The sequence below is a fragment of the Oncorhynchus gorbuscha genome, unplaced genomic scaffold (assembly GCF_021184085.1).
Source record: "Oncorhynchus gorbuscha isolate QuinsamMale2020 ecotype Even-year unplaced genomic scaffold, OgorEven_v1.0 Un_scaffold_1848, whole genome shotgun sequence".
Classification (NCBI taxonomy): Eukaryota; Metazoa; Chordata; class Actinopteri; order Salmoniformes; family Salmonidae; genus Oncorhynchus; species Oncorhynchus gorbuscha.
In genome coordinates this window covers 87,419-103,341 of record NW_025746514.1, presented here as the reverse complement: position 1 = coordinate 103,341, position 15,923 = coordinate 87,419, and the positions used below count along the sequence as shown (strand labels likewise).

The following is a 15,923-nucleotide window of genomic DNA, read 5'->3' as shown; positions in this document are numbered from 1 at the left end:
CATCCAATCAATTATAAATAGTCAATCCATCGTGATATTCAATACTTCATAAAATCCTTCAAAAACTAAAAAACAAACAGAAAGGTTGAAGTCCAGCTTCACTGTCTTAAACAACAGTTCTCTTTAGGGGGTACTATAATCATGTCTTAGAGGTTGACCTTTGAACTCTTAAGAGAACTATGCCCTCTGTCCCCTGTGTTTAGGGCCTCTTATAGAGCCATCAGAGGCCAAGAGCCATCAGGGACAGGGACCTAAAGTCCCTGTCCCTTACATCAGTTCATCAGAGTACCTGACTTTCCCTCTGTGTGACATTAAAGAAATAGACAAACAAGGGAAAGAGATATAATGCATTTCCTCTCTTATTACCTTTTGATCAAATGGCATGAGTAGAAGGAATGGAGAGAGAATGGGGAGAGAAAGAAAGAGAGACTCGGAGGCAGCTGCATCAGATTCCCATCTGGGCTTCTGCGGATGCTGGGAAGTGATTGGCTGAGAGCCTGAGAGCTTAGCTGACAAGCCAGGAAGCAGCCTGAGACACAAGCTCAGCCACTCCTCCACCTGAAGTCTGGAGGTGGGGTGTTTTTCCGCAGTAGCTGCTTTACTTCTCCTAGTCTGGTCTCCCCTGCAATGGGCAGAGAGAGGGCTCAGCCTTGAGGTGGTTTGTGGTGGCAGAATCCTCTTCTCCTCCACTCCACCTGGTCTCCCTCCTCCTCTGGCTGGCTCTTGGAGCCCCCTGCTGGTCTCCCTCCTCCTCTGGCTGGCTCTTGGAGCCCCCTGCTGGTCTCTCCCTCCTCCTGCGACTGTCTTATATCTGCAGTCCCTTACTGGTGGTCAGCGGTTTGTGTTTGATGACCCACTCTCCACTGGGGTTGTTGTTGTACAGGTCCAGGAGATGAGTCTCTGGGTCCAAGCAGTGCTCACCTACAGGACAGAATAGAACAACACAAGGCAGAGTCAATACTGAGGGACACATTTTGTAATTGAACATGCTTTCATACAGGTTATTCTCATTCAGATAAAATCTCTTCCGCAAGAGAGATATTGAAAACAGTGTGAAACTAAAAACTTAAACTCTGCCTTGTTTTTGGCGTGTGAATGATTGGGTCGTGTGAATGTGGCGTGTGAATGATTGGGTCCAGTACATAACAGTGCAGTAGCTACATGTGGAATCATTTGTCTGCTCTGATAACTCTCCCCCCTCCCTCTTTTTCTCCCTCTCACCTCCCCCTTCTCTTCCTCTCTCTCTTTCTCTCCCCCCTCTCTCTTCCTCTCTCCCTCTCCCCTCTCTTTCTCTCCCCCGCTCTCCTTCTTTCTCTATCCCCCTCTCTCCTATGCTCCTGTCTCCCTCTCGGCTCTCTCTCTTTCTCCCCCTCTCGCTCTCTCTCCCCCTCTCTTCCTCTCCCCCCCCCCCTCTCTCCTTCTAGTAATAATAATAATATGCCATTTGAGATATCCAAGCGACTTACATGTGTGCATACATTCGGCTGGTTTATCCAAAAGCCTGGCGTTACAGTCATGCTCTGCATACATTCTATGTATCCTTTGGTCCCGGAATCGAACCCACTCCCTGGCGTTCTCCCTCCGCCATGCTCTCCTCTGAGCCCTCTCTCAGGACCTCTACACCTTCTCCCCTCCCTCTTTCTCCCACTCCCCCTCCCTATCTCCCCCTTTCCCCTCTTTCTCCCCTCCTCTCCCCTCTCTCTTTTTCTCCCCTCTCTCTCCCTCCCTCCCCTCTCTCCCCCTCCCTAACCCTCTCTCAGCCCCCTCACTCTCCAGTTCATTCTCACCCCCAGGCGTAATCAGTTCAATCACCCCATGCACATGTCAGTCACTCATGTAACCTTCTGTGGCTCTCAGCCTGATTAGATACCCCTCAAATTTCTGAAATCCTTTTGAACTACCCCTTGCAATTAAATAGCATTAGAAACAATGGAAAGAAAACAAAACACTCAAGTTTTTTCTCAGATTTCAAATAGTACCCCTCTCTCACCCATAGTCCCCTAACCCTGTCTCAGCCCCCTAGACTCTCTGGGTAGTTCATTAGACTGGGTATGGGGCCTGGCCAGCTGTAATCAGTTCAATGGGGTGGAGCAGAAAGACATGCACATGTCAGAGTCACTGGGTATGGGGTGGAGACTGGTCTAATGTATGGGGTGGAGGCTCAGCCTGGGTATGGGGTGGAGGCTGGTAGAAACTGGGTATGGGGTCAAATTCTATTTGAAATCATTTTGAACTGTGATTGAGCTGATTGAGCCTGAGATGCACTGGGTGAGGTCATGGGTGGAAATAGACTGGGTATGGGGTAGATAGACTGGGTATGGGTGGAGGCTGGAAAGACTGGGTAACAAACAGACTGGGTATGGGGTGGAGACTGGTAGATAGACTGGGTATGGGGTGGAGGCTGGTAGATAGATTTCAAATAGTATTTGAACCCATGTCTGGTAGATAGTCTGGGTATGGGGTGGAGGCTGGTAGATAGACTGGGTATGGGGTAGAGGCTGGTAGATAGACTGGGTATGGGGTGGAGGCTGGTAGATAGACTGGGTATGGAGTGGAGGCTGGTAGACAGACTGGGTATGGGGTGGAGACTGGTAGATAGACTGGGTATGGGGTGGAGGCTGGTAGATAGATGGGTGGAGAGCTGGGTATGGGGTGGAGGCTGGTAGATAGACTGGTATGGGGGTGGAGGCTGGTAGATAGACTGGGTATGGGGTGGAGGCTGGTAGATAGACTGGGTATGGGGTGGAGGCTGGTAGATAGACTGGGTAGGCTGGGGACTGGAGGCTGGTAGATAGACTGGGTATGGGGTGGAGGCTGGTAGAGACTGGGTATGGGGTGGGAGGCTGGTAGATAGACTGGGTATGGGGTGGAGGCTGGTAGATAGACTGGGTATGGGGTGGAGGCTGGTAGATAGACTGGGTATGGGGTGGAGGCTGGTAGATAGACTGGGTATGGGGTGGAGGCTGGTAGATAGACTGGGTATGGGGTGGAGGCTGGTAGATAGACTGGGTATGGGGTGGAGGCTGGTAGATAGGGGTGGACTGACTTGGTATGGGGTGGAGGCTGGTAGATAGACTTGGTATGGGGTGGAGGCTGGTAGATAGTCTGGGTATGGGGTGGAGGCTGGTAGATAGGGGTGGAGGCTGGTGGAGGCTGGGGTGTGTTGTGGTACCTGGGTATTTCCTCCCACTTCATACATGGCACAGTCCAGGTAGGATCCCAAATCATTTACCAAACCATTCCTGTGATAAAGACATTTAAGAACAACACAAGGCAGACTTGTTATTCATTCAATGGATTCGGTCAACTTCTCAATTTCTGCTCAGTGAAATGCCAACGTAGCATTTCTGAAGCAAGGTTTTCTATGCAGTGGGTTTACTGTGTGCTTAGAGGTCACCACTAGGACAGGGCATCAGTGGTTTTACTGTGTGCTTAGAGGTCACCACTAGGACAGGGAATCAGTGGTTTTACTGGGTGCTTAGAGGTCACCACTAGGACAGGGCATCAGTGGTTTTACTGTGTGCTTAGAGGTCACCACTAGGACAGGGAATCAGTGGTTTTACTGTGTGCTTAGAGGTCACCACTAGGACAGGGAGATCAGGACTGGGATGTTTTTACTGTGATGACTTAGAGGTCACCACTGGACAGGGATTCAGTGTTTTACTGTGTGTTAGAGTCACCACTAGGACAGGGATTCAGTGTTTTTACTGTGTGTTAGAGGTCACCACTAGGACAGGGATTCAGTGTTTTTACTGTGTGCTTAGAGGTCACCACTAGGACAGGGATTCAGTGTTTTTACTGTGTGTATGGGGTCTAGGACCGGGATTCAGTGTTTTTACTGGTCAGGTCACCACTGGGGACAGGGAATCACCTGGTTCATTTTTACTGTCTTAGAGGTCACCACTAGGACCGGGAATCAGTGTTTTTACTGTGTGATAAAGACACCACTTTAAGAGGTCACCACTAGGACAGAGTTTTCCCTGATCAGCTGGGTAAAAACTTGATTCATTGATTGTACTGTACTGTACCTCTTGAGCAGCCCTTGGTGTTGTCTAGCTGTGGAGGTGCCTGTGAACTGAGCCAGTAGGTCTGATGCTCTGGTTTTATGTTGACTTGACCTCCATGGTGCTGCTCATCAGTTCACCCACCTGGATCTTTACTGTACGACAAGGCTGGTGGGGGTGGGGGACGATCGAGTGGTTTTACTGTGTGCTTAGAGGGAAACTAGGGAGAGAAATAGATGCTATCAAAATAGATGCTAAATTAGGTCAGTGAGAGAAAAGTCCGAGTGAAGTGCAAGTTACAACAGTTTTAGTAGTTTCTAGAAAAACAGCTACTAGGAGGAGTTCTTGTCAGGTTTATCCTTGCGGTCCTGGTGAATTTCCTCAGCAGGTTCTTGATGTGGCGATTAGAGAACTGGTACCTTCAGGTTACTGTTCTCATTCAGCTTACGCACCTGGCTCATCAGGAAGTTAGGGATCTGCCATGGAGGAAGATATTTCAGTCATCCACTTGCCATGACAATGGTCTTCTTGTTGTCAACCTCACATGAGATCATCCAGCTTTTGATTAAACCTTTGCATAAACACTATAGTCTGATGAGTAAACGTGTTTTTACTCTGTGCAAAGAGAGTGTTGGGTGAGGGGGGGCTGACCTCTCAGTGTGTTGGTGGTAGATTGGTGGGAGTGTCCCACACCATAGCTGGGAAGATGTTTGAGGGGGGCTTAGGGCTGACCACTAGGACGTGGGTGTTGGTGGTGATTAGAGTGTCCCCACTAGGACTGGGGGAAGATGTTTGAGTGGGGAGGGGGGGCTGACTCTAGAGGTGGGTGTTGGTGGTAGAGGTGGGAGTGTCCCACACCATAGCTGTGGGAAGATGTTTGAGTGGGGGAGGGGGGCTGACCTCTGCGTGGGTGTTGGTGGTAGATTGGTGGGGTCCACACCATAGCTGTGGGAAGATGTTTGAGTGGGGAGGGGGGCTGACCTCTGCGTGGGTGTTGGTGGTAGATTGGTGGGAGTCTCCCACACCATAGCTGTGGGAAGATGTTTGAGTGGGGAGGGGGGGGCTGACCTCTGCGTGGGTGTTGGTAGATTGGTGGGAGTCCACACACCATAGCTGTGGGAAGATGTTGGAGTGGGGAGGGGGGGGCTGACCTCTGCGTGGGTGTTGGTGGTAGATTGGTGGGAGTTTCTACACACCATAGCTGTGGGAAGATGTTTGAGTGGGGAGGGGGTTCTGACCTCTGCGTGGGTGTTGGTGGTAGATTGGTGGGAGTCTCACACACCATAGCTGTGGGAAGATGTTTGAGTGGGGAGAGGGGGGCTGACCTCTGCGTGGGTGTTGGTGGTAGATTGGTGGGAGTCCCACACACCATAGCTGTGGGAAGATGTTTGAGTGGGGAGGGGGGCTGACCTCTGCGTGGGTGTTGGTGGTAGATTGGTGAGTCTCCACACCATAGCTGTGGGAAGATGTTTGAGTGGGGGAGGGGGGGCTGACCTCTGCGTGGGTGTTGGTGGTAGATTGGTGGAGTCCCACACACATAGCTGTGGGAAGATGTTTGAGTGGGGAGGGGGGCTGACCTCTGCGTGGGTGTTGGTGGTAGATTGGTGGGAGTCTCCCACACCATAGCTGTGGGAAGATGTTTGAGTGGGAGGGGGGGGGGCTGACCTCTGCGTGGGTGTTGGTGGTAGATTGGTGGGAGTCCTCCACACCATAGCTGTGGGAAGATGTTTGAGTGGGGGGGGGGGGCTGACCTCTGCGTGGGTGTTGGTGGTAGATTGGTGGGAGTGTCACACCATAGCTGTGGGAAGATGTTTGAGTGGGGAGGGGGAGGGGGGGCTGACCTCTGCGTGGGTGTTGGTGGTAGATTGGTGGGAGTGTCCCACACCATAGCTGTGGGAAGATGTTTGAGTGGGGGGGGGGGGGCTGACCTCTGCGTGGGTGTTGGTGGTAGATTGGGAGTCCCACACCATAGCTGTGGGAAGATGTTTGAGTGGGGGGGGGGGGGCTGACCTCTGCGTGGGTGTTGGTGGTAGATTGGTGGGAGTCCCACACCATAGCTGTGGGAAGATGTTTGAGTGGGGGGAGGGGGGGGGCTGACCTCTGCGTGGGTGTTGGTGGTAGATTGGTGGAGTCTCACACACCATAGCTGTGGGAAGATGTTTGAGTGGGGAGGGGGGGGGGGCTGACCTCTGCGTGGGTGTTGGTGGTAGATTGGTGGGAGTCTCACCCACACCATAGCTGTGGGAAGATGTTTGAGTGGGGAGGGGGGCTGACCTCTGCGTGGGTGTTGGTGGTAGATTGGTGGGAGTCCCACACCATAGCTGTGGGAAGATGTTTGAGTGGGGAGGGGGGGGCTGGCCTCTGGGTGGGTGTTGGTGGTAGATTGGTGGGAGTCCCCACACATAGCTGTGGGAAGATGTTTGAGTGGGGAGGGGGGGCTGACCTCTGCGTGGGTGTTGGTGGTAGATTGGTGGGGAGTCCCACACCATAGCTGTGGGAAGATGTTTGAGTGGGGAGGGGGGGGCTGACCTCTGCGTGGGTGTTGGTGGTAGATTGGTGGGAGTCTCACACACCATAGCTGTGGGAAGATGTTTGAGTGGGGAGGGGGGCTGACCTCTGCGTGGGTGTTGGTGGTAGATTGGTGGGAGTCTCCCACACCATAGCTGTGGGAAGATGTTTGAGGGGGAGGGGGGGGCGGGGGCTGACCTGCGTGGGTGTTGGTGGTAGATTGGTGGGAGTCTCACACACCATAGCTGTGGGAAGATGTTTGAGTGGGGAGGGGGGCTGACCTCTGCGTGGGTGTTGGTGGTAGGATTGGTGGGAGTCTCACACACATAGCTGTGGAAGATGTTTGAGTGGGGGAGGGGGGAGGGGGGGGCTGACCTCTGCGTGGGTGTTGGTGGTAGATTGGTGGGAGTCTCACACACCATAGCTGTGGGAAGATGTTTGAGTGGGGAGGGGGGGGGGGGCTGACCTCTGCGTGGGTGTTGGTGGTAGATTGGTGGGAGTCTCACACACCATAGCTGTGGGAAGATGTTTGAGTGGGGAGGGGGGCTGACCTCTGCGTGGGTGTTGGTGGTAGATTGGTGGGAGTCTCCACACCATAGCTGTGGGAAGATGTTTGAGTGGGGAGAGGGGGGGGCTGACCTCTGCGTGGGTGTTGGTGGTAGATTGGTGGGAGTCTCACACCATAGCTGTGGGAAGATGTTTGAGTGGGGGGGGGGGGCTGACCTCTGCGTGGGTGTTGGTGGTAGATTGGTGGGGAGTCCACACACCATAGCTGTGGGAAGATGTTTGAGTGGGGGGGGGGGCTGACCTCTGCGTGGGTGTTGGTGGTAGATTGGTGGGAGTCTCCACACCATAGCTGTGGGAAGATGTTTGAGTGGGGGAGGGGGGGGCTGACCTCTGCGTGGGTGTTGGTGGTAGATTGGTGGGGAGTCCCACACACCATAGCTGTGGGAAGATGTTTGAGTGGGGAGGGGGGCTGACCTCTGCGTGGGTGTTGGTGGTAGATTGGTGGGAGTCTCACACACCATAGCTGTGGGAAGATGTTTGAGTGGGGAGGGGGGGCTGACCTCTGCGTGGGTGTTGGTGGTAGATTGGTGGGAGTCTCCACACCATAGCTGGGGAAGATGTTTGAGTGGGGAGGGGGGGCTGACCTCTGCGTGGGTGTTGGTGGTAGATTGGTGGGAGTCTCACACACCATAGCTGTGGGAAGATGTTTGGAGTGGGGAGGGGGCTGACCTCTGCGTGGGTGTTGGTGGTAGATTGGTGGGAGTCCCACACCATAGCTGTGGGAAGATGTTTGAGTGGGGGGGGGGGGCTGACCTCTGCGTGGGTGTTGGTGGTAGATTGGTGGGAGTCTCACACACCATAGCTGTGGGAAGATGTTTGAGTGGGGAGGGGAGGGGGGCTGACCTCTGCGTGGGTGTTGGTGGTAGATTGGTGGGAGTCTCCCACACCATAGCTGTGGGAAGATGTTTGAGTGGGGAGGGGGGCTGACCTCTGCGTGGGTGCTGGTGGTAGATTGGTGGGAGTGTCCACACCATAGCTGTGGGAAGATGTTTGAGTGGGGGGGGGGGGCTGACCTCTGCGTGGGTGTTGGTGGTAGATTGGTGGGAGTCCCACACACATAGCTGTGGGAAGATGTTTGAGTGGGGAGGGGGGGGCTGACCTCTGCGTGGGTGTTGGTGGTAGATTGGTGGGAGTCTCCCACACCATAGCTGTGGGAAGATGTTTGAGGGGGAGGGGGGCTGACCTCTGCGTGGGTGTTGGTGGTAGATTGGGGGAGTCCACACACCATAGCTGTGGGAAGATGTTTGAGTGGGGAGGGGGGCTGACCTCTGCGTGGGTGTTGGTGGTAGATTGGTGGGAGTCCCACACACCATAGCTGTGGGAAGATGTTTGAGTGGGGGGGGGGGGCTGACCTCTGCGTGTGTTGGTGGTAGATTGGTGGGAGTCTCCCACACCATAGCTGTGGGAAGATGTTTGAGGGGGAGGGGGGCTGACCTCTGCGTGGGTGTTGGTGGTAGATTGGTGGGAGTCTCCACACCATAGCTGTGGGAAGATGTTTGAGTGGGGAGGGGAGGGGGGCTGACCTCTGCGTGGGTGTTGGTGGTAGATTGGTGGGAGTGTCCACACCATAGCTGTGGGAAGATGTTTGAGTGGGGGGGGGGGGGCTGACCTCTGCGTGGGTGTTGGTGGTAGATTGGTGGGAGTGTCCCACACCATAGCTGTGGGAAGATGTTTGAGTGGGGGAGGGGGGCTGACCTCTGCGTGGGTGTTGGTGGTAGATTGGTGGGAGTCTCCCACACCATAGCTGTGGGAAGATGTTTGAGTGGGGGGGGGGGAGGGGGGCTGACCTCTGCGTGGGTGTTGGTGGTAGATTGGTGGAGTGTCCCACCATAGCTGTGGGAAGATGTTTGAGTGGGGAGGGGGGGGCTGACCTCTGCGTGGGTGTTGGTGGTAGATTGGTGGGAGTGTCACACACCATAGCTGTGGGAAGATGTTTGAGTGGGGAGGGGGGCTGACCTCTGCGTGGGTGTTGGTGGTAGATTGGTGGGAGTCTCCCACACCATAGCTGTGGGAAGATGTTTGAGTGGGGAGGGGGGGGCTGACCTCTGCGTGGGTGTTGGTGGTAGATTGGTGGGAGTCCACACACCATAGCTGTGGGAAGATGTTTGAGTGGGGAGGGGGGCTGACCTCTGCGGGGTGTTGGTGGTAGATTGGTGGGAGTCTCTCACACCATAGCTGTGGGAAGATGTTTGAGTGGGGAGGGGGGGCTGACCCTGCGTGGGTGTTGGTGGTAGATTGGTGGGAGTCCACACACCATAGCTGTGGAAGATGTTTGAGTGGGGAGGGGGGGGCTGACCTCTGCGTGGGTGTTGGTGGTAGATTGGTGGGAGTCTCACACACCATAGCTGTGGGAAGATGTTTGAGTGGGGAGGGGGGGGCTGACCTCTGCGTGGGTGTTGGTGGTAGATTGGTGGGAGTGAGTCCCACACACCATAGCTGTGGGAAGATGTTTGAGTGGGGAGGGGGGGCTGACCTCTGCGTGGGTGTTGGTGGTAGATTGGTGGAAGTCTCACACACCATAGCTGTGGGAAGATGTTTGAGTGGGGGGGAGGGGGGGGGCTGACCTCTGCGTGGGTGTTGGTGGTAGATTGGTGGGAGTCTCACACACCATAGCTGTGGGAAGATGTTTGAGTGGGGGGGGGAGGGGGGGGCTGACCTCTGCGTGGGTGTTGGTGGTAGATTGGTGGGAGTCCCACACCATAGCTGTGGGAAGATGTTTGAGTGGGGGAGGGGGGCTGACCTCTGCGTGGGTGTTGGTGGTAGATTGGTGGGAGGTCCCACACCATAGCTGTGGGAAGATGTTTGAGTGGGGAGGGGGAGGGGGGGGGGCTGACCTCTGCGTGGGTGTTGGTGGTAGATTGGTGGGAGTCTCACACACATAGCTGTGGGAAGATGTTTGAGGGGGAGGGGGAGGGGGGCTGACCTCTGCGTGGGTGTTGGTGGTAGATTGGTGGGAGTCTCACACACCATAGCTGTGGGAAGATGTTTGAGTGGGGAGGGGGAGGGGGGGCTGACCTCTGCGTGGGTGTTGGTGGTAGATTGGTGGGAGTCTCACACACCATAGCTGTGGGAAGATGTTTGAGTGGGGGGGGGAGGGGGGCTGACCTCTGCGTGGGTGTTGGTGGTAGATTGGTGGGAGTCTCCCACACCATAGCTGTGGGAAGATGTTTGAGTGGGGGGGGGGGCTGACCTCTGCGTGGGTGTTGGTGGTAGATTGGTGGGAGTCTCACACACCATAGCTGTGGGAAGATGTTTGAGTGGGGAGGGGGGCTGACCTCTGCGTGGGTGTTGGTGGTAGATTGGTGGGAGTCTCACACACCATAGCTGTGGGGTGATGTTTGAGTGGGGAGGGGGGCTGACCCATCTCGTGGGTGTTGGTGGTAGATTGGTGGGAGTCTCACACACCATAGCTGTGGGAAGATGTTTGAGTGGGGAGGGGGGCTGACCTCTGCGTGGGTGTTGGTGGTAGATTGGTGGGAGTCTCACACACCATAGCTGTGGGAAGATGTTTGAGTGGGGGAGGGGGGGCTGACCTCTGCGTGGGTGTTGGTGGTAGATTGGGGGAGTCTCACACACCATAGCTGTGGGAAGATGTTTGAGTGGGGGGGAGGGGGGCTGACCTCTGCGTGGGTGTTGGTGGTAGATTGGTGGGGAGTGTCACACACCATAGCTGTGGGAAGATGTTTGAGTGGGGGGGGGAGGGGGGCTGACCTCTGCGTGGGTGTTGGTGGTAGATTGGTGGGAGTCTCCACACACCATAGCTGTGGGAAGATGTTTGAGTGGGGGGAGGGGGCTGACCTCTGCGTGGGTGTTGGTGGTAGATTGGTGGGGAGTCCTCACACACCATAGCTGTGGGAAGATGTTTGAGTGGGGAGGGGGGGGGGGCTGACCTCTGCGTGGGTGTTGGTGGTAGATTGGTGGGAGTCTCACACACCATAGCTGTGGGAAGATGTTTGAGTGGGGGGAGGGGGGCTGACCTCTGCGTGGGTGTTGGTGGTAGATTGGTGGGAGTCTCACACACCATAGCTGTGGGAAGATGTTTGAGTGGGGGGAGGGGGGCTGACCTCTGCGTGGGTGTTGGTGGTAGATTGGTGGGAGTCTCACACACATAGCTGTGGGAAGATGTTTGAGTGGGGAGGGGGGGGGCTGACCTCTGCGTGGGTGTTGGTGGTAGATTGGTGGGAGTCTCACACCATAGCTGTGGGAAGATGTTTGAGTGGGGAGGGGGGCTGACCTCTGCGTGGGTGTTGGTGGTAGATTGGTGGGAGTCTCACACACCATAGCTGTGGGAAGATGTTTGAGTGGGGGGGGGGGGCTGACCTCTGCGTGGGTGTTGGTGGTAGATTGGTGGGAGTCTCCACACCATAGCTGTGGGAAGATGTTTGAGTGGGGAGGGGGGCTGACCTCTGCGTGGGTGTTGGTGGTAGATTGGTGGGAGTCTCACACACCATAGCTGTGGGAAGATGTTTGAGTGGGGGGGGGGCTGACCTCTGCGTGGGTGTTGGTGGTAGATTGGTGGGAGTCTCACACACCATAGCTGTGGGAAGATGTTTGAGTGGGGAGGGGGAGGGGGGGCTGACCTCTGCGTGGGTGTTGGTGGTAGATTGGTGGGAGTCTCACACACCATAGCTGTGGGAAGATGTTTGAGTGGGGAGGGGGGGGCTGACCTCTGCGTGGGTGTTGGTGGTAGATTGGTGGGAGTCCCACACACCATAGCTGTGGGAAGATGTTTGAGAGTGGGGAGGGGGGCTGACCTCTGCGTGGGTGTTGGTGGTAGATTGGTGGGAGTCCACACACCATAGCTGTGGGAAGATGTTTGAGTGGGGGGGGGAGGGGGGGGGACCTCTGCGTGGGTGTTGGTGGTAGATTGGTGGGAGTCTCACACACCATAGCTGTGGGAAGATGTTTGAGTGGGGAGGGGGGCTGACCTCTGCGTGGGTGTTGGTGGTAGATTGGTGGGAGTCTCCACACCATAGCTGTGGGAAGATGTTTGAGTGGGGAGGGGGGGGCTGACCTCTGCGTGGGTGTTGGTGGTAGATTGGTGGGAGTCTCACACACCATAGCTGTGGGAAGATGTTTGAGTGGGGGGGGGGGGGGGGCTGACCTCTGCGTGGGTGTTGGTGGTAGATTGGTGGGAGTCTCACACACCATAGCTGTGGGAAGATGTTTGAGTGGGGAGGGGGAGGGGGCTGACCTCTGCGTGGGTGTTGGTGGTAGATTGGTGGGAGTCTCACACACCATAGCTGTGGGAAGATGTTTGAGTGGGGAGGGGGGGGGGGGCTGACCTCTGCGTGGGTGTTGGTGGTAGATTGGTGGGAGTGTCACACACCATAGCTGTGGGAAGATGTTTGAGTGGGGAGGGGGGGGGGGCTGACCTCTGCGTGGGTGTTGGTGGTAGATTGGTGGGAGTCTCACACACCATAGCTGTGGGAAGATGTTTGAGTGGGGGAGGGGGCTGACCTCTGCGTGGGTGTTGGTGGTAGATTGGTGGGAGTCTCACACACCATAGCTGTGGGAAGATGTTTGAGTGGGGGGGGAGGGGGGCTGACCTCTGCGTGGGTGTTGGTGGTAGATTGGTGGGAGTCTCACACACCATAGCTGTGGGAAGATGTTTGAGTGGGGAGGGGGGGGCTGACCTCTGCGTGGGTGTTGGTGGTAGATTGGTGGGAGTCTCACACACCATAGCTGTGGGAAGATGTTTGAGTGGGGAGGGGGGGGGGCTGACCTCTGCGTAGGTGTTGGTGGTAGATTGGTGGGAGTCTCACACACCATAGCTGTGGGAAGATGTTTGAGTGGGGAGGGGGGGCTGACCTCTGCGTGGGTGTTGGTGGTAGATTGGTGGGAGTCTCACACACCATAGCTGTGGGAAGATGTTTGAGTGGGGAGGGGGGGGGGGGCTGACCTCTGCGTGGGTGTTGGTGGTAGATTGGTGGGAGTCTCACACACCATAGCTGTGGGAAGATGTTTGAGTGGGGAGGGGGGGGCTGACCTCTGCGTGGGTGTTGGTGGTAGATTGGTGGGAGTCCCACACACCATAGCTGTGGGAAGATGTTTGAGTGGGGGGGGGGGGGGCTGACCTCTGCGTGGGTGTTGGTGGTAGATTGGTGGGAGTCTCACACACCATAGCTGTGGGAAGATGTTTGAGTGGGGAGGGGGGCTGACCTCTGCGTGGTGTTGGTGGTAGATTGGTGGGAGTCTCACACACCATAGCTGTGGGAAGATGTTTGAGTGGGGAGGGGGAGGGGGGGGACCTCTGCGTGGGTGTTGGTGGTAGATTGGTGGGAGTCTCACACACCATAGCTGTGGGAAGATGTTTGAGTGGGGAGGGGGAGGGGGCTGACCTCTGCGTGGGTGTTGGTGGTAGATTGGTGGGAGTCTCCCACACCATAGCTGTGGGAAGATGTTTGAGTGGGGAGGGGGGGGGGGGGGACCTCTGCGTGGGTGTTGGTGGTAGATTGGTGGGAGTCTCACACACCATAGCTGTGGGAAGATGTTTGAGTGGGGAGGGGGGGCTGACCTCTGCGTGGGTGTTGGTGGTAGATTGGTGGGAGTCTCACACACCATAGCTGTGGGAAGATGTTTGAGTGGGGGGGGGGGGGCTGACCTCTGCGTGGGTGTTGGTGGTAGATTGGTGGGAGTCTCACACACCATAGCTGTGGGAAGATGTTTGAGTGGGGGGGGGGGGGGGCTGACCTCTGCGTGGGTGTTGGTGGTAGATTGGTGGGAGTCTCACACACCATAGCTGTGGGAAGATGTTTGAGTGGGGAGGGGGAGGGGCTGACCTCTGCGTGGGTGTTGGTGGTAGATTGGTGGGAGTCTCACACACCATAGCTGTGGGAAGATGTTTGAGTGGGGAGGGGGGGGGCTGACCTCTGCGTGGGTGTTGGTGGTAGATTGGTGGGAGTCTCACACACCATAGCTGTGGGAAGATGTTTGAGTGGGGGGGGGGGCTGACCTCTGCGTGGGTGTTGGTGGTAGATTGGTGGGAGTCTCACACACCATAGCTGTGGGAAGATGTTTGAGTGGGGAGGGGGGGGGGGGCTGACCTCTGCGTGGGTGTTGGTGGTAGATTGGTGGGAGTCTCACACACCATAGCTGTGGGAAGATGTTTGAGTGGGGAGGGGGGGGGGGGGCTGACCTCTGCGTGGGTGTTGGTGGTAGATTGGTGGGAGTCTCACACACCATAGCTGTGGGAAGATGTTTGAGTGGGGAGGGGGAGGGGGGCTGACCTCTGCGTGGTGTTGGTGGTAGATTGGTGGGAGTCTCACACACCATAGCTGTGGGAAGATGTTTGAGTGGGGAGGGGGGCTGACCTCTGCGTGGGTGTTGGTGGTAGATTGGTGGGAGTCTCACACACCATAGCTGTGGGAAGATGTTTGAGTGGGGAGGGGGGGGGGCTGACCTCTGCGTGGGTGTTGGTGGTAGATTGGTGGAGTCTCACACACCATAGCTGTGGGAAGATGTTTGAGTGGGGGAGGGGGGCTGACCTCTGCGTGGGTGTTGGTGGTAGATTGGTGGGAGTCTCACACACCATAGCTGTGGGAAGATGTTTGAGTGGGGGGAGGGGGGGGCTGACCTCTGCGTGGGTGTTGGTGGTAGATTGGTGGGAGTCTCACACACCATAGCTGTGGGAAGATGTTTGAGTGGGGGGGGGAGGGGGGCTGACCTCTGCGTGGGTGTTGGTGGTAGATTGGTGGGAGTCTCACACACCATAGCTGTGGGAAGATGTTTGAGTGGGGAGGGGGGCTGACCTCTGCGTGGGTGTTGGTGGTAGATTGGTGGGAGTCTCACACACCATAGCTGTGGGAAGATGTTTGAGTGGGGGGGGGGGGCTGACCTCTGCGTGGGTGTTGGTGGTAGATTGGTGGGAGTCTCACACACCATAGCTGTGGGAAGATGTTTGAGTGGGGGGGGGGGGGGGCTGACCTCTGCGTGGGTGTTGGTGGTAGATTGGTGGGAGTCTCACACACCATAGCTGTGGGAAGATGTTTGAGTGGGGAGGGGGGGGGGGCTGACCTCTGCGTGGGTGTTGGTGGTAGATTGGTGGGAGTCTCACACACCATAGCTGTGGGAAGATGTTTGAGTGGGGAGGGGGGGGACCTCTGCGTGGGTGTTGGTGGTAGATTGGTGGGAGTCTCACACACCATAGCTGTGGGAAGATGTTTGAGTGGGGAGGGGGGGGGGGCTGACCTCTGCGTGGGTGTTGGTGGTAGATTGGTGGGAGTCTCACACACCATAGCTGTGGGAAGATGTTTGAGTGGGGAGGGGGAGGGGGGGCTGACCTCTGCGTGGGTGTTGGTGGTAGATTGGTGGGAGTCTCACACACCATAGCTGTGGGAAGATGTTTGAGTGGGGGAGGGGGCTGACCTCTGCGTGGGTGTTGGTGGTAGATTGGTGGGAGTCTCACACACCATAGCTGTGGGAAGATGTTTGAGTGGGGAGGGGGCTGACCTCTGCGTGGGTGTTGGTGGTAGATTGGTGGGAGTCTCCACACCATAGCTGTGGGAAGATGTTTGAGTGGGGAGGGGGGGCTGACCTCTGCGTGGGTGTTGGTGGTAGATTGGTGGGAGTCTCACACACCATAGCTGTGGGAAGATGTTTGAGTGGGGGGGGGGCTGACCTCTGCGTGGGTGTTGGTGGTAGATTGGTGGGAGTCTCACACACCATAGCTGTGGGAAGATGTTTGAGTGGGGAGGGGGGGGCTGACCTCTGCGTGGGTGTTGGTGGTAGATTGGTGGGAGTCTCACACACCATAGCTGTGGGAAGATGTTTGAGTGGGGGAGGGGGGCTGACCTCTGCGTGGGTGTTGGTGGTAGATTGGTGGGAGTCTCACACCATAGCTGT

General features: G+C 56.4%; 1 protein-coding gene across 1 annotated transcript in view; it reads right to left on the bottom strand.

Annotated features, from left to right (window-relative positions):
- Nucleotides 1-359: 359 nt before the first annotated feature.
- LOC124024424 (rho GTPase-activating protein 18-like) overlaps nt 360-15,923 on the bottom strand; it is a 60,820-nt gene continuing 45,256 nt past the window's right edge. Inside the window, exons 12-14 of the mRNA XM_046338324.1 lie at nt 4,418-4,480; nt 4,149-4,224; nt 360-921 (exon numbers count right to left, since the gene is read on the bottom strand). Coding sequence (XP_046194280.1) covers nt 806-921; nt 4,149-4,224; nt 4,418-4,480 — 255 coding nt within the window. The 3' untranslated portion in view covers nt 360-805. The remainder of the gene's footprint in view (nt 922-4,148; nt 4,225-4,417; nt 4,481-15,923) is intronic.